General features: G+C 39.4%; 1 protein-coding gene across 2 annotated transcripts in view; it reads right to left on the bottom strand.

Annotated features, from left to right (window-relative positions):
• Positions 1 to 8,420: 8,420 nt before the first annotated feature.
• Positions 8,421 to 21,447, bottom strand: part of vdra (vitamin D receptor a) — a 69,107-nt gene continuing 56,080 nt past the window's right edge. The window contains exons 5-11 of one of the 2 annotated variants that reach the window (XM_036591065.1): positions 20,856 to 21,040; positions 19,118 to 19,217; positions 17,491 to 17,592; positions 17,032 to 17,212; positions 12,369 to 12,520; positions 10,407 to 10,523; positions 8,421 to 9,728 (exon numbers count right to left, since the gene is read on the bottom strand). In XM_036591065.1, coding sequence (XP_036446958.1) covers positions 9,475 to 9,728; positions 10,407 to 10,523; positions 12,369 to 12,520; positions 17,032 to 17,212; positions 17,491 to 17,592; positions 19,118 to 19,217; positions 20,856 to 21,040 — 1,091 coding nt within the window. In that variant the 3' untranslated portion in view covers positions 8,421 to 9,474. The remainder of the gene's footprint in view (positions 9,729 to 10,406; positions 10,524 to 12,368; positions 12,521 to 17,031; positions 17,213 to 17,490; positions 17,593 to 19,117; positions 19,218 to 20,855; positions 21,041 to 21,447) is intronic. The other variant, XM_036591066.1, reaches the window with a different exon arrangement.

Raw genomic sequence — 21,447 nt, 5'->3', positions numbered from 1 at the left:
CTAGCAGGCTATTTTGAACATAACAATGCTCATCTCGAATCATTCACGTTTTTTGAGCAAGAATCATATGCTCAGATTGGATTTATAGTTTCAAAACTTGGGAACTGACAGCATGGCTGAAACAAAGTGCATTCAATTTTTGTCCTGTGTATCACATTCTCATATTTTCTGTGGATGTAACAGAACATTCATATGGGTTTATGTGGATTTATAGACTAATAACAGTTTTTATATTTCTTATTGTTATTAAAATTAGCTATTGAATGGGCTCATGGAAAATCAAGTTTTCCTAACTTTTTTAAATGTTAAAGTTTGATATTGTATGTGCAAAAGTGTTAACATTCTAAAAAAGTACAATCAGTGTTAAATAAAATACAACTAAATGAACTTCTATGAACATTGAAGCCACCTCCCTCTTCATATTTCTCCTGATCAAATAATGTGGACAATTTATTTCAGACACATTTACTGAACGGCTGTAGTCCAGTGAATTCCTAAACTGCATATGGATCTCCACACTCCTGGGACGTACTGCCTCAGAAATAGCATTTATTTAGATTTTGACAATAGAAAACGTCATGTTGTTTACTGCAGATTCACTGAGTGATTAGCACTGGCATTACATGCAAGCTGTAGTGATCGCTGGCTGGATTTCTTTTTTTTTTGTTTGTATCCGAGTTTTGCAGGAACACAGTAACATCTGATCTGTTTTTGTCATGTCTAGTAATCATTGTCATTAATATAATCACAATAGCTATTTAATTATCATGTCTCTATTTAACTGTCATTTGTCTTTTGTCAGAATGGAGCACAGCAGAATAATAATAGATATAAACTGAAATTCATAAAGCCTTTTTAATGTTTCATTTTAAAATGTAATATTTTTAGTGTTGTACTTTGATTAATATCACAATTTATGAAACAAATGCACTGACTAAAGTATGACTTAACATAAGTTATCCATTCTGTAAAACCTATAGATGACACATTGATGCAAGATTCACCAGGGGGTCTTCCTACCCCAGGTAGTGCGGCTTCTTTCCCTTCACAAGCGTTTTATTGACTGCTGTTCCAGTTTATTTCCCTTAACTAAGTGTAGGTTTATGCATCTGCATCCTGTACATGCTAAACTCATACACAGATACAGTTTAGCTCTGCAGTAAATGGACATTCTTTAAGGGGCATTTTCCCACTTTTTTCCCTGCACATAAGGCCAACCTGTTGCCTGTTTTAGTGACAGTAACACCTTTTGGTGGCCTTTTTTTTCCATATTGTTTTACAGCCACAGTACAGTTCATTCATACAATGAAGTCCACACCGTTAGCATCACTATATACAGCTGTTTATTTTCTCCAAAACATTTCAATTACTACATACAATGCACAAAATAAATGTGTAATGGAGCGACTTTCAGGAAGATAGTAGAGACATTAAGACAGAACAGACAAGGACAAAAATGGGGGAAATATGGCAATTCTACACGATTTGAGCATGAATATCTTTACAATGTTAAGCCTAGGCCAGGCAGACTAAGCCAACTTGGAATTTGAAGTGAGTTCTACATGTGAGTTTCTTCTCTCTCTATGTGAAGTATCAAATACAATAAGTGCTTCTCTTGAGATTCTAGACATACAAGAAATGAGATTGCATGTGCACGTATGTGAGTTAGGTGTATTTTTGGAAAGCCATGAATGGTCCACTAAAATCCACATCACCCACAACTGGTCCAGGCGGAACTGAGTATTCCGGTTTCCCCTCAAACTAGTTTGAAATCCAAGAAGCTGCTCTGATTGGTTTGCTGATGATCAGTATAGAAACTCCAGAGTGGAGTTAGGCCTGACTGAAAAAATCCAGATCCTTCTCAAACTGTGTTTTAGAATCTTCCAATACTCTCAGAGTCTCTCTGAGAATGTTTTAACTCTATGTACATCGAGTCCAGATCATTTCAGTGAGGCAGTAGGCACAAATCTAGTGTTTGTTAAACGTTCTGTACATATGCTGATGCAGAAAGTTCTGGGGGAAAACCCGAAAAATCAAGAGTCCACCTGGAGTTCCAGTAAAACAGTCTCAGACAGAACTTAACTGGGTCAGGCTCAGCACAATGAGGTACTGATTTGAAAATCTGCTCCTGCCAAAGCATGGTGGCTAACTACTGCTGTCCATCTCTTCAACTTCGTGTATGTGACCACGTTACGAAAATGCTACAAGAGTGTTACAAAAATATATGGTTTGCTTCCGTCTTTGTATGTTTTTCTTTAGCCTGAGTCACAAATTCATGATTAAATCTACACACATAAAGTCTTCACATTGCATATTTATTTGACCTTCACTGGATGAATGCATGTCTTAATTCTCTTAATGCCAACATGAACATGACAGAGTGACAAAAGCCTTAACATTTCTAGATATTATTGACTATTCCACTGAAAAAGAATAATAAAACACCATGCTCAGCTTTTACCTGAGAGAATGCACATGCAACTGTACAATATACAGTATACGTATATGTAAATAGATATATAGATATATAGAAATGTGTTATGTACCAGATAGGCTTAATGCACGCTGCTTTGAGTAAAAGGTTAAAATGTAAAAGACTGAAAGTAAGGCAGCTGACTCCAGGACGTTCTCTCCACCTGTCTGTCTGAGACGAGTGCGTGGATCTACAGCTTTCCCCTCGTGAGCTTTCCCCGAGTTTGGCTTTGGACCATTACAGTTCCTTTCAGTCTGTATATTGTCTGAGCTCCAAAACCGAAACAAACTAATCTAGACTCATCCAAGACTGAAGAACCCTCAGCCATTCGGACTTGGTCGGCTCTAGAATTCTCAACAGACTGATAAACTTGCATGCTAGAACTTTCTGGAGCATTCTAGAACTTTCCATCAATGGCTGTGAATTCTACCTCCAGCAGCGTTGGGGTTATTCTCACGAACACTAGATCCCCTGGGACCCTACTTGAAAAATTTAAATGGTTAAAAAAATAATATTTTTTTCATATATACAAACAAATTTAATTAAACCTGAATAAATAAATTTTAAATAGTTATTTTCCAACATTTTCCAATTTTTAACCCCATAACATTCCAGGTTTACTACGTAATAATACTTTTTATTCATTAACTACAGGGACTAATGGAGCTTTTCTTAGGTTGTAGAAGTGTGTAATAAAACTTGGCTTGGTAAAGGGTTAAGTGACCTAATTCTCATTATTGTAACACATTAAGATTTTAGTTGGGTTTTTTTCTTTTTAATAATCTGTATACTGCTGTTGGACTAAGCGTTTGTCGTCAGCTATTACGGTTTTGCTTTTTCACTTATGCCACACAACATATTGTTGTTTTGGTTCATTTTCTTAGTGGAAAAACACAACACAAGAATGCAAACGACAATGTGCAGCCAAAGCATTGCCCAGCCAAGCGCACGGTCCACTCAGTACTCAGTACTGAATAGTGTTTACCTACATAATAATTATTACACTCTATATTTATGGACATGGTTTGAGGCTGTTTCGTGAGAATGACCCATTGACTCTAGATTGTTTCAGTCTCGGATGTGGAGTGCAGGCTAAAAAATAAATGTTTGGCAGAACCACTTAGACTTGGGCTGCACTTCTGCATTAAAACTAAACAGCTGAACCCTGACACTCTCCCAAAATAAGGCTTTGGGTTTTAGGCACACAGAGGTACTGTAACTGAGCTAGCATGTGGATGAATGAATGAATCTTGCAAAGCACTGACTATTTTCCCGGTCAGGTGCAGATTCAATCTGACAAAAGATAATAATAATAATAATAATAATAATAATAATACAATTCTATGACAGATGAGACCCATAAAAATGAACAGATTACAGGCAAGACTGCTGGTGGATGGTATATGACTGTGTGTGTGTTTGTGTGTGTGAGCATGTGTAAACCAGTTTGTGAGGAGGTAGCACAGGAGGATTGAAGCAGCAAGGAAGCCTCCAGACAGGACGCCAGCAATGCCTAGACAACTGAATGAATCTGGATAGATAACTGAGCTCATTTGTCATCCACCAACAAGATGAGAAAATGAATAATGAAATACAATCAGACTGTGTTTGGTTGATTTGAGGTGCGAGTCCACGATAAGTTTGAAACATCCTTTTTTGGGGCCATTTTTGTTCTTTTGCCTGACTGTACAATTGAAGGTAGAGGGCAATGTCTGTCTCATATAACAGAGAGAGCAATGATCAGAGAGAAAGAGAGAACGGACAGAAAGAGAGAAGAGCAGCAGCTGTCTGTGCAGCAGGAGATTCAAAGCAAGCTCTTAGACCCTTCGCCAAAAAGCTGCAATGCAACACCAAAGACACTCTACACAAATGTAGCCAACCGCTCACGAACCAAGCAAAGCGTGTCGGACAAAACCCCACAGCAGAAAGACACAGTCTGCAAAAATGTACCTCGATTAGCATAGCATGGAATTATCCAACTTGGTTGTCAATGCTTTGCTAGTTGGCAAGAGAGCAAGCTAATACTGGCAGAAAATAGCTTTCAGTCTAGTGGAACATCTCACCAGGCTAATGGGCTACCAAAATCATGCTGCAACCAACACTGTTTGCACAGTCACACTGCACACAGCACGTAAAGAAACGGGGTTTAGCCGCCTGGCAAGAGACAGAGCACCCTCTGAACTGTAGGCTTATTATGCAGATGTCTTGAGGTAAATAGTCCAGCATTTGAGTTGGAGGAATAAATAAGAGAAAGAACTAGTGTATGTGTGTGTTTGTGTGTGTGTGTGTGTGTTTTTTTCTTTTAAATTAAAAAAACAAAACAAAACAAAACAAAAAAAAACTGATGAAACACAATCGTGTACTGAATACATGTGCGGATGGGAGAGGTAGTTCATTTTGGTTAACAACGGCACCTGTCGGTGTGTGTCTCCTTACACAATCAGCTTTCAGAGTCATATGAGGTTCTGCTCTGCTCATCTGCTCTTACAAAATAATCACACATGAGCTTGAAGCCCAGGCCAACATATTTCGACCAAACCTAGCCAGCTGGGCCTGCCTGAATGAAAATTCTAGAAGTTGAACCCAACTAAGTCTAGATTTCTTTTCTAACAAGGTTTGGAGCACATGCCCTACTCAGCCTAAGAGTGTGGCCATGGCGGGGCTAGTCTGTAGCTTTGTCCTTTGCTAGGTGTATTCAAAGAAGATTAGGGATGTAAATGATTAACCGATTAACCGTTAACAGACAAATAAACAACTGTTCGTCCAATGCTTTTTCCGACAGTTTATCATTCAAGTGGAGGAACAGTTTTGAGTTGTGCGCACAAGGGCGCAATAGGCAGCTGGTTTTGCTAGATAGGCCTACCAAAAATGAAGCTCATATCTAAAAAACAGTGGTGTCCGGGACCACTTTACGAGAGGACGACAGCAAATACAACGTACAACGTACAATATCCAAAGCAAACAGCAATAAGACAGACTATTTGGAGTATGTTCTCACAGAGAAAGTGTGATGTATGGCGGTGTGAGGAAATCACACGGATGTGTAAAAGTACAGACAAGGACGTAGTGGACGGCGACGGCTTTCGAGAGCTACTGAGGTACACTGAGCCAAAGCTAGCTTTGGTCATGGCATTTATGGTCATTCTAACCAGGTAAACAAGACTTCAGAAAGTTAGAAGATAGAACCTTCAGTAGCCCAATCATTATATTCCAGTCATTTCATCAACCTTTCAGTATTTGCACACAATTAAAAACACAGGGCTGTTCCACCAATCAATACTGTGCTCCAGGGTCCAATGAAGGAACACTTTTGAACATCTCGGAGCACTGGTAAAGAGTTTGGTTAATATGTGCACTCGTAACAGCGCATATGTCAGGTATTTTACAATAGCTCTGAACTACCGCTTCAGCCAATTAGACTTTAGATCGGCAGCAATCAGTTTTAAGGTTACGTCCCTGATTTTAGACGTGCCGGTTAACGGTTAATCACAGACTAACCGACAGTTGGTTATCGGTTAAAAGATGCCAAAATTTGCATCCCCAAAGAAGATTATGATGTAATCCTGATAATTGCCCAGCAAAATGTACAGTTGTGCTGAAATCCCAAAGCCAAACCTTCCTGAATTTTAGCTGCTCTGTTCCTAGCCCCACCTTGCTCATATTATAACCAACCTTGATATCGCATAGATGTAGAAGCAAATCATTCAGAACAAACAATAACCCTTTTTCGCAAGCTCACAACGATTCAGAAATGAATAGCGTACACAAGGTCTTCCTCAGCATCACAAAGAAGTTTCCCCATCTCGAAATACTGAAGCACTGATAAAAAGGGACCTCTGTGCTAGAAGCCCTATTCTGTTTCCAATTCCTGGTACCTCACCATTGACCTCGCTGCAGCCAAAATGCAATGAGACCAAATGGAGGGAACCTTTCTGTGCCAAATACGTTTGGGTCCTTCCTTAGTTAGCTTGGCTGAGGCCAAAGAGTCCCTCTGGGGCCAAAATTGCTGAACTCTTCCCTGCTGAAACCATGGTGGAGATAGTCCTGATAAATGTGTATGAGTGTATGTGTGTGTGTGTAATCCGTACGTGAGACTATCTTTTGTTTCCCTTGTTGAGTTTCTTGAGAGTTATCCAGTTGCACTGAGTCGGCTGTTCCGAGTTGAAGTTCTTGTAAGGCTACGGAGGCAACGACGCTGACCTGGGTCTGAAGAGGGGAAATAAGTTCGTTTTGTAGAGACAACTGCCATCTCTGTGTATCCTTTCACAGCTGTGGATGACAAAGCTTATGCTCCTTAGCTATTAGAAATAATCCAAAAGAAGCTGATCATAGCTAGTATAATATACACAGTAATTGTAGGTTAATCCAATGTCCACTTGGTGGCGCTGACATCCCATGACTCTGTCCAGTTAGTCAGGCAAGCCAGCAAGAGAGCAAGCAACTTGAGTGTCAGAGTCTATCTCTTAAAAGCCCCCTTCACAACCGCGTGGGCCACCTGCGGACATTCGTCCAGACACGTATGTCTGTTCCTCCAACTTCTTGTATGGTTGCAGAACATTCTAGCTCTTTCTAGCTTTTCTAACCTATGAAGCATTTTTTCTTTTTTTTTTAACACAAAGAGATTTCAAACAGGAGCTCAAAAAACATTGCAGCTCCGTCCTCTAGCAGCCAGACACCATCTGTCCGTCCTCCGATTTCCGTTCTTCCACAGCCATTTAAAGCTTTGTAGAGTCTCGCACATGAGGCTACGGTATTACGGCAGAAGTATTGGCGTAACAGGAGGCGCATGGGTGTAACTATAGATATATGAGGGATCTCTTCCCCTTGATTGGATTGTTTGAGGCAGCGTTTATGGTCAGAACAGAAACACCATGTGTTCAGTGATGTTTCTGCTTCTTCCCCAGTCATAAAGTTCTAGCAAGGCTTTGCACAGCAGCAAGAGTCTGGTTTGAGATGTCTCATTGATTTGCAAAAAAGAAGAGAGAAAAAAAAAAAAGGTTTCCGATGCACCGATGCAGGACATCTGGAACACAATATCCAAATCCATACAAAACTATATCATAATAATAAAGATAATAACAATAAAAGTAATATTAAATGATCAATTCGCACCTAATATCATGGATAGATAAAAGTTGTCAAAGCTTATTGTCACCTCAGAGAAAAGAGACCAAACCATAGGAAAAAAAAAAAAAAAATCATATTTGCATATTTCTCCCAAGCTTTTTCTGAACTGATTAGTTATCTTAGTACTTGCCTACGTTGTCGTTTTTCATTAGACTTAATATGTACAGAAATAATAAAAGTGGTATTTACAATGTACGACCACAAGAGAGCAGCACAAAACTGGAACTGCTTTATGTAATTGCCTGCCCCAATCTCAGAAATTACCGTGAATTACTCTGTTTGCTGCACTAATAATACATTATTCCTTTGTTTATATCCTAATACTGACAGTCGAATGGTGGGCAGCACATAATGTGCTATGGGAGATTGGAACAGGATATTGTGCAAAAATTAGAAATCACCTCTCATTTATTTACTTTTCAGCCAAAATGGGCATTAAGTGCAAGGTTTTCTTTTTTAGGAGATATTTCTGAGGATATTAGATATAAGATAATCATTTGCACTAAGGAAGGGGAAAGTCAAAGGAAAATAAGTGGAAAAAAAAACAGGTGTTTCCAAAACTAAAATTTAAAAAAATATATGAAACTGTTATTAAAACACATATATAAAAATTACATGAATAAAGAATGGACTGACCACCCCATCGAATGTGTTTTGGATTACTTATAGAGAGAAGCAGAAAATACAATCAACTTCTAAGACTGAACTTTGGAGGTGTGAAAAAATATCCCTGCAGATTTCTTTGAAAAACTGAGAGCAATTCTTCTGAAAAAAACGGAGGTTGTAATAAAGGCAGAGTGGACACACTAAATACTAAAATAATGTAATATAATTAGCTGTTAATGATTCCTTTTTTCCTCTGATGCTGAAAAATGAATCATTTGTCCTTAATTGCTATTTTGACTGGAAATGAAAAGAATGAAGAGTGGTCTCTGACTTTTGCACAAGACTGCATACTGACAAACAGAAGTGATTCTGCCTCATTCACAAGCAAAACCTCTGAGATGCACATCTTATCAGTTTTAGCCATCAGTAAAAAGATACATACTGATTTGTGAAACATGGCAGCTATATAATCTTTTGGCACTTTTGCACCTATCAGTACAGACTGATATTCTAGAATTAGATGTAAAAACTGGGCCTTTTCCAACTGTAACAGATCCTACACTTGTCGTTAGAGGTAATTATAATTAGCCTGTTAGGCTAGGCTTAGTGTTAGCATATTCAATTTCAGGTCTTGGGATTCAGTCACATTCTTGTTGGCTCACTCTCTTGTGGTCATTAAATATCCTATCTATACAGACATCAAAAATAGAAAGCCCCCTTGCACTTCATTCAGTGTGTGTGCACGTCTGTTAGTGTCCTTTCATAATACACACAAACACACATCTCTAAACGTCTCGCCATACACGCGCACACACACACACACAAACACAATCCAAAAGGGGCTTGCTAATCCTATTTTACAACAGAGGATAACCCAGCCATATGCTTAAGTTTTAGTAGAAACCATCTCTCTTAAATATAGATATTAGCTTATATTTATAGTTCTATTCTTATATTTATAAGTACATTCTTTTTTAATATTCCCTTTAGCTCAGAAAAGGGAATTCTAAAAGCATGCCCATGACCCTTCTCCGGACTTACAAACATGATCGCCCTCCCTCCCCTCACGCACGCTATCACGCCAACACACACACTCACCCACAAACACACACACCCACCCCTACAGTCCCCCGTAATCATTCTCCATCCCCTGACACACTGGTGCCCTGCACAGGGCCTCTGCTGCTGGATGTGTGTGTGGCGTCCCGGGCGGTGCTGTTGCCATGGCGAGGGGCTGGGCGGGGGACTGCGAGGGGCCGCCCCAGGCGCTAGGAGACCTCACTGCCGAACACCTCGAGCACGAGTGGCGTGAGCTGCATGCTGTGCTCGGGCTGGAAGGAGAGCAAGCGGTACTGCTTGGAGTGCTCCTCGTTCAGGCTGCGCAGGTCCGCCAGCTTCTGGATCATCTTAGCGTAGAGCAGCCGACCGCCAGGGTGATTGATGCGGATATAGGCCTGAAGAGTCTCGCAGAGGCGGTCCTGCAGGGCCTCGATGCGGGCATGGTCCTGAACACCCTGCCGGTCTGATAGAGCAAGAGAGAAAAAGAGAAAGAGAGAGGTGTGTGTGTATATATATATATATATATATATATATATATATATATATATATATATATATATATATATATATATAGAGAGAGAGAGAGAGACCAGGTAAGAAAGAAATGAGAGAGAAAGATAGAGACAAAAAGACAAAAAGAAAGAGAAAAAGAGAAAGAGTGAGAGCAGTGAGAAGGAAGTGATAAAGGAGAAAAAAAGAGACAAAGACAAAGAGAGAAATAAAAGGGAAAGAGCGAGACCAGTGGAAAAGAAATGAGAGAGAAAGAAAAAAAAGGGCAGGAGGAAAGAAATCGGAGAGAAAGAGAAAGAGAGAGAAATAAAGGTAAAAAGGATTTAAAAAAGAGGGAGACAAAGACAGAAAAGGACAGAAATAAAGGAGGGGGGGAGAAATGAGAGTTAGAAAGAGAAAGAGAGAGCGAGAGAGAGAGGGAGAGAGAGGGAGAGAGAGAGAGAGAGAGAGAGAGAGAGAGAGAGAGAGAGAGAGAGAGAGAGAGAGAGAGAGAGAGAGATACATAGCAGGTGAGGCATCAAAGCTTTTTGTGCAAATGCATGAAAATCACCCCATCTCGAGATGAGCTGGTATGGAACTATTCATTTCCTCAGAAACACACAGCAATTAAAACACACACACACACACACACCTGGAGACATGAGGCAGATGGCCATGAGCAGCACGTGTTCCTCTTCATGCAGATTGAGCTTTTTCAGTCCTACTTGAAACTTCACCAGCGGCTCCAGCAGCTCTAGAGTATGACCAGCTGCAGGGAGGTGAAACCAGTTTATGAATTAATACGTATGACAGACCACCCTTCATTTACTTAATATTCTAATCAAAATGGCCTTTCAGTACAAGCTTTTCATTTTTCAGGAGATATTTCAGAGCAGAAAAAAAAATCAGGAGTTATCAAAACTGAAGTTCAAAAATGATTAAAAGATACAGAGAAAATTAACCTCCTAACAGCCGTCCAAGACCTGGTGGACCACCAAAACTGACCCCATCACAACAGCACTTAAAGCTTTCGGGTTTAAGAGAGAGGAGAAAATCAAGCTCCACTCTTGGTTTAGATCTGAAGTTTCTGTCCATCCTTCCACTATGGGAAGACAACTTAACGCTATAGGTCTAAAAAATGTGTAGGTGTTAAGAAGCCCTTACTTAGAAAAGGAAACAGACAACAAAGGAGAACATTTACGAATCAAATAAAGAGGCTGCTGGTGTTCTTACAACAATGGCCTGACCACCCCAGGGGCCATATTACAGAAACTTCCTATCTTTTGTCTTAAGATCTAACAGGTCAAGATAAGATTTTTCACAAATTTATATTACAGAAGCAAATCTTTAGGAACTAGGAATAGTATCTTACAGAACTAAAGCGTGATAAACTTGAAGTTAAAAACACTGTGACAGCGCTTTGTGCTGTTTATCACAGCGTTGCTGCTCTCCTATTCCAGTTTTAGTTTCCCAAATGCTTTAGCCGACTGCGCTAACGTCATTCCTCCTAATAAACAGACACACATTCAGCTCTGTCTCATCAACATTCACAAGAAGGTAATACGAGGGGCCTGTGGAGATCGTGTCTGCGGTGACTGAGATTTTTTTAAATTGCTGTTGGAAAAAATGCATTTCAATGCATAAAATGATAGAAACAGATGGTTAAAGCAGAGGTTAGGACACCACTGTCAAAGCTAGGGCAGAATTTAGGAAATTTAGCCTAGTAAAGATGTTTCTTATCGGGATTTTGGATGAGACCATGAACTTAAGAACTGTTGTTCTGTAACAGCTCCTGTCCTAAATCCAGTCCTAACTGAAATTGTCATATTGATAAATTAGATAAGATTTCAGACTTGAGAAGTTTCTGTAATACGGCCCCAGATCTCAAAACCACTGAATGCATTTGGGTTTACTTGAATCGTGAGAAGATAGAAGATGGTTGCATTTTCTACTAAGACTGAACTTTGGAGGTGTGGAAAAATATTCCTGCAGATTTCCCTAAAAAGCTGAAAGTGAGTCTCCTGAAAGAATGGAAGCTGTAATAAAGGTAAAGAATGGACACAAAAGTTTGAGTTTGAGTCATCAGTTGCAAAATGAAAATTTTGTGCTTGTGGGCCATTTTGACTGAAAAATGACACAAATGAAAGGTGATCTCTGACTTTTGCACAGTACTGTATGAATGTATTTAACACAACCTTTATCACATTATTTGTATGCAAAAGAAGTGACTCAAAACAGCTTGATTAAATTGCAATACTTTAGAAAACGACAGACAGCAAATCTCTTGTACCAAAATAATCTCAAAAATTGTTTTGATAAATTCTAAATCATTTTTAAACAAAATACACAGACTAAACAAATGTGACTGGAGCACCTATTTACACAGCAGTGAAATATAGATAATGAAAGCAATACATTTTGTTTTTACATCAGAAAATAGCCTGAGCCTAAATTTGAATTTTAGCCAAAATAAGAGCTACTGAATATTATTTTAATCAAATAAATTTGATTATTACATTCCACAATCAGTTGAACCGCTCCGTCCTCGGATCAATGCACAGATGCATTTTTCCATGTCTAGTATGCAGTATTTGCTGTGTGTACAGTGTCTCACCCTTGGTCACATCATTGATGCAGTATTTGAAGTCGGGTCCTCCGCAGCTCCAGCTCATATCCTCCAAACTGAAGGACTGATTAGAGCGCAGCATAATGATCTCTATAGCGCTGGACTTCAGTAGAGCTATCTGATCCTCTGCAGTCAGCTCCCTGAGAGAGAGACAGAGAGAAAACAGCGCACCATTTAAGCTGGGATGCTTACTGCATCATCACTTGTTTATTAAGAAAATCTTTCCAAAACTGTCACTGCGAATAAAAGACAATTGTGTAATTAAGGACCAGAAAGAACAAGGGGAAATGAATACAAGCTGTGCAGTCTGATGAAAGATGTTTTCTGTTCTTCATGTCCCACTGGGCCACTTACGCACTATTGGGAACGAATCAATTATGTGGCAGAGACACTTCCAGCAGCTTCTAAAAACTCCATTCACCTGCCGACCATAAACTGAGACCTATGAGTCACACTGCTCGGCGATGAACACACCTACACACTGAGCGTGCACAATACAGATGAAATACTAGGTATTACAACATTGTTACATATTTCAACTGTGATTTCAACCTGCTGTATATAAAATGCATTGGTGAATCAATAATGTGGTTATTGGTTAAAGAATGACCTGCGTTTTGGCCGAAATAACTTATCTCGGCTTACATGAATACTTTGGTCAGGATGCTCACAACGCACAGTAAACAACACTATCATTAGTTAGAGGCTCACTTGCACACTGCAGTCTTCTGTGATATCAGATAGGCCTTCGGTTTGGGCTGTAAGTGTCAAAACGGTAGAAAACGAAAAGGAACCCACTGCTACAACAATGTTAATGCTGTGTTAGCGCTAAGCTAAGAATGGTGCACATGAACTTTTAGTTTTAGAGTTAAAATGTATAAAGTCTGTAAAATACATTCCATATATGTTACTATGTACGCTGCAGTTTCTCAGTGACAAGAGTAAAGGTTAGGCTAGCACTGGTGTTTGAAGTCAGACATCTCAGCCTAGCAGAAGGCCTAAAGTGCTGTTCTCTCATGAAATGGTCTCACCCATTATAAATCAAAACATGATTCCACTGTCTGTTCTTAATCATTTTGGTGGTTAATGTAATGTTTAAAGGCTTCTGTCCAGCTCCTGAAGACCTAACCAACGGGTCTTCTATTACAGGTAAGTGCAATCCAGCCATTGCATGGATTTGGATGATAACTGTAAATAATGGATTTCCTCGAGGAGAGCTTTGGAAACAGTCAAGCTAACAGGGCAAGTCCTAGAATGGGTGAAATCTGTGTCCCACTGATGTTACATTTACAGATAAATGTGAAGGTAAAAGACATTTCAAACATAAATAAAGTGTCCTTCACAACAACCTATGTGCATGTTTCAGATTAAACTGAAGTCTACAACACTTAGAAAACAGTCTTTTTTCCTGTCCCAAACCACTATAACTGCAATTTACCTTCAAATATCATCACTAAAATATTTAAAAATCATATTTTTTTGCACTCATTTAACATCTCATGTTCTTTAAACATCCTTTTGTCATGAGTCATCTATGTTGTGGAAAAGTACATTTTAGTGTCCCACAACTCACTCAACCCTATTACCTGAACACATTGACCCCTATGAAATTTTTTATTTTCAATGATATTGTGATGCTGACTGATGAGGCCACTTTGGAAATACAACTCTTTTACCCAAGTTGAAGACTGAAAATAAAAGATTCATTAAAATACATTTTGAGTAAATCATTAGACTGTCCTTAATGTCCTCATGCCATTAACGTTACTCACTGAAGCCAATGACAGCAAAGAAATCTTGTAAAATGAGATATAGTTCCTGAGATTGGTTAACACAATTTTAAAGGGTTACATACATGTTTTCTAAGATTGTTGAAATTTATAAAAAATGGTTTTATTTTTTATATATAAGACTTACAAGGGCCAAATGGCACCCCAAATGTGGAATCACCCAACACACTGAGACACATCAAATTATATTTGTATTTACTCTAATGTTAGTGTTTTCTTTGAACAAATAACAAATGATGGGTTTAGTTCCAAAACACATCATGGACCACTTTCAAGAATTTTCCTTATTTTTCCATGACATATGCTGTTAAGAGTGGGCTTTACACACACAAGAAATATCAGTGCTATATTGTGATTAATACCACCAAAAAGTGGCTTCCATTTTACAGCATTTTGGAATGAAACTCTTAAAATGCTTGCTGTCCACCTATAAGGCTTAACGTCTCATTTACTCAGATGGCCTAAGACTTTTGCACAGCACTGGATATGTAGACACACACACATCTGCATGTAAATAAGCCATAAAACAAGTCATATTTCATTCTTTTAGACTGTATCAGAAATTTATCTCTAGAGCAATTCACCCCTGAACCTTCAATGTACAACACTGTCTTCTGGACTGTGCACCCAATTGGTTTTCCTCAGAAAAAAACTCTGGGGAGGTCAGGATGTGTGTGCATGTGTGTGTGTGAGTGTATGAGTGTGCGCATACAGCGTGTGCATGTATGAAGAATGATCATAAACGTAGGGGTGAGTGCATCAAGCCTGTGCCTGTGTCCTTTGAACATTAATAAAAGTCTCAGAAATCCATGTGCTTCCACGTCATCTTAAAAGACCTGTGGATGTTAATAAGAGAACTGGTGTGTGTATGTGTGGGCATGGGGGGTGCTTTACGTCAATCTTGTTTTTCCTCTTCACAGGGACAGGATGTACAGAACCTTCTATGGTTACCCAGACAACTGGACACTTTAGCAACACCACACACACGCATAACCTTTTCAGAATTATTTTGTATTTAGTTTCTGCTCCATATGAATATCCATATTTATTTGTAGGTGGCACTAATGTGGTAAAAACTAGATAAACATGCTGTTCTCTTCTTTCCTATTAATGATCAAAAGACATCTGGCTCCAACACAAGCCGGCTCACACGGGTCACAACGACGGCAATAACACACCAGCCAGTGCTGAGGCGGCCGAGGGGGCATTCTATTTCTCATTCTCTCTCACACACGCGCACCACGCTCATGAGCTTTTTAAAGCCCTTGAACTTGCGCTCATTACTCAGCTCTGAATCTTAAGAATTAGAATAGATTAGTCCGTATCCACTATGAATTTTTTGGTGACTCTATGAACTATTCAGTATCTCCTGTGAATTTTTCAGTAAGTACTATGAATCCCAGCATCTACTAAGAATGTCAGTATATACTATGAATTATTCAGTATCTACTAAAAATTATGCATTAACCCCTACGAATTATTCAGAGGCCACTACCTACAATTAATTATACAGTAACTAATATTAATCACTCATTATCTACTATATTCAGTAACTCCTATAGGCTACAGGCCACAGCACACCTGATATGTCACCTCCAGAGACAGTGACACCAGTCAGCATCTTACTATTGTTGTACTATATTAAACCACGGAGCACAAATCCATAGTCAGCGATGTGGCTCACAATTTACACTGAGAAATGCAGACAATCTAATGTCTTCATGACATACACTCACGTTTTCAACTCAGCTAATGCTACTAGCCCAGTCACATCATACTTCACCCAATACCTTTTAGATGGAACGCAGCGAGTTTGTTAGCTGATGCCAAAACTTGATAAACTCACTAAATTACATTATTTTACAATATGTATAAGTACAGCATAAAATGAGCTTTGTGCTTGTCGTCTATCGGTGCTTTCTTGCGACACTTGCTGTGTGCTTTAGCTGCTCTTTGTACTACCTGCTACCTGTGGCTCTGCCGGCATGCTGCATCTCTCATCCAGTGTACAGCAGAGTACCTTTTGAAATCTGAATCCATTTACCTGAATGAAATGTAATGACCGTGATTCTCCACTTGCCTACTCAAATGAACTGTAATGACGCTTGTTTATTTTTTATCTAATGCATGGAGCAGTTTCAACATTTGCCTAAAACACTCCTTCCAGATGTGTTATTTATGGAAATTAGACATGAGCAAGCACTGACAAAAAAAGAGAGAAGGAGTGCATGAGTATGAGAATACTTGACCATGTCATAATTTAATTAAAACTATGATCAAGGACGGGGCAACATATGGTGAGATTTCTATGCACATGGGTGTCCTGAGAGGGTGTTCTGGGGCTAATTTAAGGAAGTTCTGCACACATTATGGCTTGAGAAGAAACCGTACATCCAGCTTCTGTTCTAGAGCCAGTTTAGCTTTAGTTTTATTAACTTCCTGTTAGGTATGAAGTAAGAAAATATCAATATATAGTGAACTAAAATCAAAATATGTCAGATTCTAATATTCCCAGCATATGTGTTTTGATGCATTGGAAAAATAGAAAAAAAAACAAATACAGTCTGCATTGTCTGGTGTTTTGATAAAATTCAAAACAGGGAAATGAATCGTTCTCCATTTTTCTACTGCAGTATTAGAAACGGAAAACCAATAAACGAAAGGTACACGGACCGCAAAGACATGTTGGTGCCGTTTTCCAATTTTTTACCTTTAAAAAGATCCCCACTCGTTCTTAAAAAACAAAAACAAAACCTAAGCTTGCTAGCTATGTGACTCTTTCACACTCACACCTTTTTTTACCGCATGAGCAAATAGATCTAACAGATAAACAAGCACACAAAGACAGGCAGCCCCCACACCTGAAGCCGGGGATCATCTTGGCGAAGCCGATGACTTTCTGAATGCTGTAGCTGACCAGGTCAGCCAGGTGGGGCAGCATTGAGAGCCGGGAGGTGTCGTCCTCGCTGGAGTCTGGACTGCCTGTACCTTCCTGATACATCGACAACAGACTGCTGAAGTTCAGTTTAGTGTCCACAGACTCTACACAGAGGGAGGGAAAGAGAGAAAGAGAGAGAGAAAGAGAGAGAGAGAGAGAGAGAGAGAGAGAGAGAGAGAGAGAGAGAGAGAGAGAGAGAGAAAGAGAGAAATGCATGATAGTATTGGCAGCCCTTCAATTCAAATCTAACTACCCTAATACAGTTGCACACAACAATCATTATAAATCAATGGTCAATGAATTATTGGCACCCCTAGTAATTCTTAAGAATAAAATGTAACTGAAGCATATTTCCATTAATATTTTATGTTTTAAAGTTCACCTGAGCGATTAGGAACACTTAAATGGTCGGCCATGACTTCCTGATTCACTGCAGAATATATACGAGATAAAACATAGACCAGATTCCCTCGGTCATCCATCACTATGAGAAACACCAGAGAAAACAGCAATGATGAGTGACAAAAGGTTGTTGAGCTGCACAAATCAGGAAATGGCTAAAAGAAAATAGCTAAACGGTTGAAAATGCCCATTTTCACTATCATGTCAACAATTAAGAAGCAGGAAGAGGACGTATGTCTATACTGACCACATGCACAGTGAGAAGGATGGTTCAAGTAGACAAAAATATCACCAAGCATCACAGATGGGGAACTGCAGACATTAGTTAGGTCTTGGGGTCACAACGTCTGCCAAATCAAACACCACCTATATAACAGTAAGTATAAGTTGTTTTGGGGGGGGGGCGTTGCCAGAAGAAAACCTCTGCTGTCAAGGACCAACAAACTCAAGCTCCTACAGTTTGCCAAATGTTACTATAATTTTCAGTGCGACCATGTTCTATGGTCAGATGATTATCAGAAAAAATTTTGGTCAGATCAAAACAGATTTTTGGCAGCAACCACTAGAGAGGAGTTTAACGTGGACACCAAGACAGCCATGAGTATCTCATCCCCAATGGTAAGTATAGTGGTGGATCTGTGATGCTGTGGGGGTGCTTTTCTTCCAAAGGCCCTGGACAGGAAATAAAATCAAAACCTGACTGCCTCTGTCAGGGAGTTTAAACTGGGCCATAGTTTAGATCTTCGAGCAAGACAACGACCCAAAGCATGCCTCAAAATCAACACAAAAAATGGTTCACTGACCTGAGAATTAAGGTTTTGTCATGGCCAACCCAGCCCCCTGACCTAAACCCCATAGAAAGCCTGTGGGATTAACTGAAAAGGAGAGTCCACAAGCATGGACCTAGGAATCTGAAGGATCTGGAGAGGTTCTGTATGGAGGAATGGTCTCAGATCCTTTGCCATTGTGTTCTCTAGTCTCATTAAGCATTATAGAAGAAGACTCAGAGCTGTTATCTTTGCAAAAGGAGGTGGCACAAAATATTAAATGAAGGGGTGCCAATAATTGTGGCACACACAGACTTGAGAACAATATTTATTTCCTGATAAGACTTGGGTTTTTTTCGATCAGTGTACTTCAAAAAAAGTTAAGTTTTTGTTAATATTTTTAATGAATGATCAAAAAGATAATCAAGAATGTTTTTTCCAGCCTGTGTTGCTTATGTTTACCAGGGGTGCCAATATTGGTGGAGGTCACTGTATATGTAATATATATTCGACTTAAAACAGTGACTCAGACACCAGGGCAGAAAAACGTGTCACCTAAAACCGAGGTTCTTCCTGCCCTGTGCGTGTATGTATGTATGTATGTAGGTATGTATGTATGTGTACGCATATATGAATGTGTTCATGTACAAGAACGGATTTTTCATGCCAGTATTTGTTTTCTTAACGTACAGCATAAGGCCACATAACACTGCTTTAGGTCAAAGCAGTTTACACACTGTCAGCTGGCTGCAGACAGTTCTGGAAATTCAGCTTCAGCTCTGTGTGCGTGAGTGTGTGCCTGAGAGAGAGAGAGTTACCTGGTGAGAGACAAAGAGTTACCTGGTGAGTGGTTGAATGAGTCTGAAGACGCATCTGAGAGGGAGTGAAGGGAGGCAGCACGGCTTGCACTGCGTGTCACCGGACCCTCTCTCACTGGGGGCTGTGAGCACACACAAACACACACACGTGCACATTAGTGCTTCACTGTATTAACAGAACACAAAGTAGCACTTTCGGAGAGCTAGTAAAGAATCAGTTCACTTCAGCACAACTGGTTGAATCAAAGGCCAACTCTAGGGACATCCCAATCCATTTTTTTTGCCATCCAATCTGATTCGAGCACTTTTGCACTGAGTTTAAGTCAATTTAATCCAATTAGAGAACTTTCATAGTGAGTATCTAAGAAACTAAGAAAAACAGTATTAAAGAAACATCCCAACTAGACAAAATTTCCTAAATACCGTCCTTTAGGACAACACCAGTGGTGTCCTAACTTCTGTTTTAACCTGTTCTGTCATCTTTAGGCAGCTGTGACAGGCAGCATAACAAGTTGTTACATTTATTTATACTGCAAAACGGTGGTTTTGCTTTTTTTTTTTTCCTTAAGATTCAAAAATTCACAGCTGTTCCCTCTTGCACATATCATTAATATATTATAGTAACTTAGTGTTTCTAACATCTAACAGCCGATACCCATCTGAGTACTTTCATATTAAGTATTGGCTGATGTTGATCCATTCAGTTTTAAAGTCTTGTTTTGCAAAAAGAAACACATTCTTTAAATTTTTCCCACGTTTCTGTCATTTCGTGGCATTGAAACAAACAGAAAAAAACAGAAGTCTGGGCTTGAACTTATATTTTTAAATGCTCATTTTACAACGTGTCTAACGTTGGCCTATGGTACAAACTGATTATCCAATCTGTTGATTTAGTGACAAGCTACTTCTGAATGATGCAGCAAAATCATTTTTATATGTGCATTGTGGTGTAAAACTCCTGACTGATATCGTTTATATTCTATGTGGGCTATTAATATGAAATAACCATTTAATAATGTGAAAACAATGTTCGTTCATATTCCTGTAACATGTTCACAGCACCCTGCTCCTTTCTCTCTGTTTTAAACACACTGTTGCTGCTAGTGGTTTTAAAACCAGTGCGTGCGGCATGGCCAGTAAAGAAGAACAATTCCACAATAGTTTTTGTTTAACCCCAGTTGAGACTCATGAGTAAGAAATGAGGCAGGAGTGTATTTTTCTTATTTCTGGCGGCATGCCACTTGCATTAAGAAGCAAAAACAAAAAGTTTTACATGCCCATGTTGGTTTTCACCAGTGTTGCACATTGCTAAGATATTATCATATCAACTTTTCATGTTCCAGTTTCTGACACTGCAGGTATACACCGCTTTGTTAGCTTCTCAAAACAGGACTCATTGTCACAGGTTGCTGCGCCTCTAACCGCAGTGGCAGAAGTAAAACACAAAAAAGCAAGAATCGAAAGGACTGGAACAGGACTGGGCTTAATACAGCCAATTTCTGATTCATTAAAATACGGCTAGATTGGCTCTGAGCCTAGATCGAGACATTCCTAGCCAAAACTGTTCCTACACAAACACTCACTCTGCAGTTTAACAAATACAGTCCCTCCTCTACATCTCTTTAAGAGCTATAAAATGTACCAAATGCAGAGCTAAAGAAAGAAAATAAATAAATTCAAAATAAAAAAAAAAAATGCGAATTAAGAGTTTTCAAGCAAATCGCCTGTGGAATAAACATGTTTTCAAAATGCACACTGACTCTGAATCTGGCGAAGTCCGAGTAGGAGTCGTCGTAGGTTTTGTGGTGCGCCTCCACCAGCGTGTTGATGATCTGAGTTTGCTCATCGGTGAGGCGGGGCTTCTGCGCCTCCCGTGCTGCCTCCTCTTCCTTGCGCTTCAGAATTAGCTCCTTCTTCCTTTGCACCTCCTCGTCGGTCAGAATAACTACAGAAAAAAAGAGAAAGAGAGATTTTACATATGGACATATAAACAGACAAAGCAGAGCTGAGGCAGAGATGAACAGACACTGATAGAGAGAGACAGGAAGGAAATATTTGTTATTCACTACTGTGCGCCTTGCAGTGCATCAGTAACCGCAGACTTGCGTCGTCTGGCTCTTGTTCAACCAAGGCTTCCTTATCTTCTCTCCCTGTCACTGTGTACATAAAGCAGATTACATTCAAGCTCTTAAACCTTACTGAAAGGTGACTGACGCGCCTTTGTTTTGTACTCTCAGTCACACTTTGGATGGTCTCAACAAAATCTACAGATATTTAAATTATAATTAATTTATTATTAATAATTATATTAACTTAATTATCAACAACACTGAGGTTAAGTTTAGCAGTAGG

This window comes from Colossoma macropomum, unplaced genomic scaffold, assembly GCF_904425465.1.
Source record: "Colossoma macropomum unplaced genomic scaffold, Colossoma_macropomum, whole genome shotgun sequence".
Taxonomy (NCBI): Eukaryota; Metazoa; Chordata; class Actinopteri; order Characiformes; family Serrasalmidae; genus Colossoma; species Colossoma macropomum.
The sequence above is the reverse complement of the archived record's forward strand: the minus strand, read 5'-3'. Positions and strand labels throughout refer to the sequence as shown.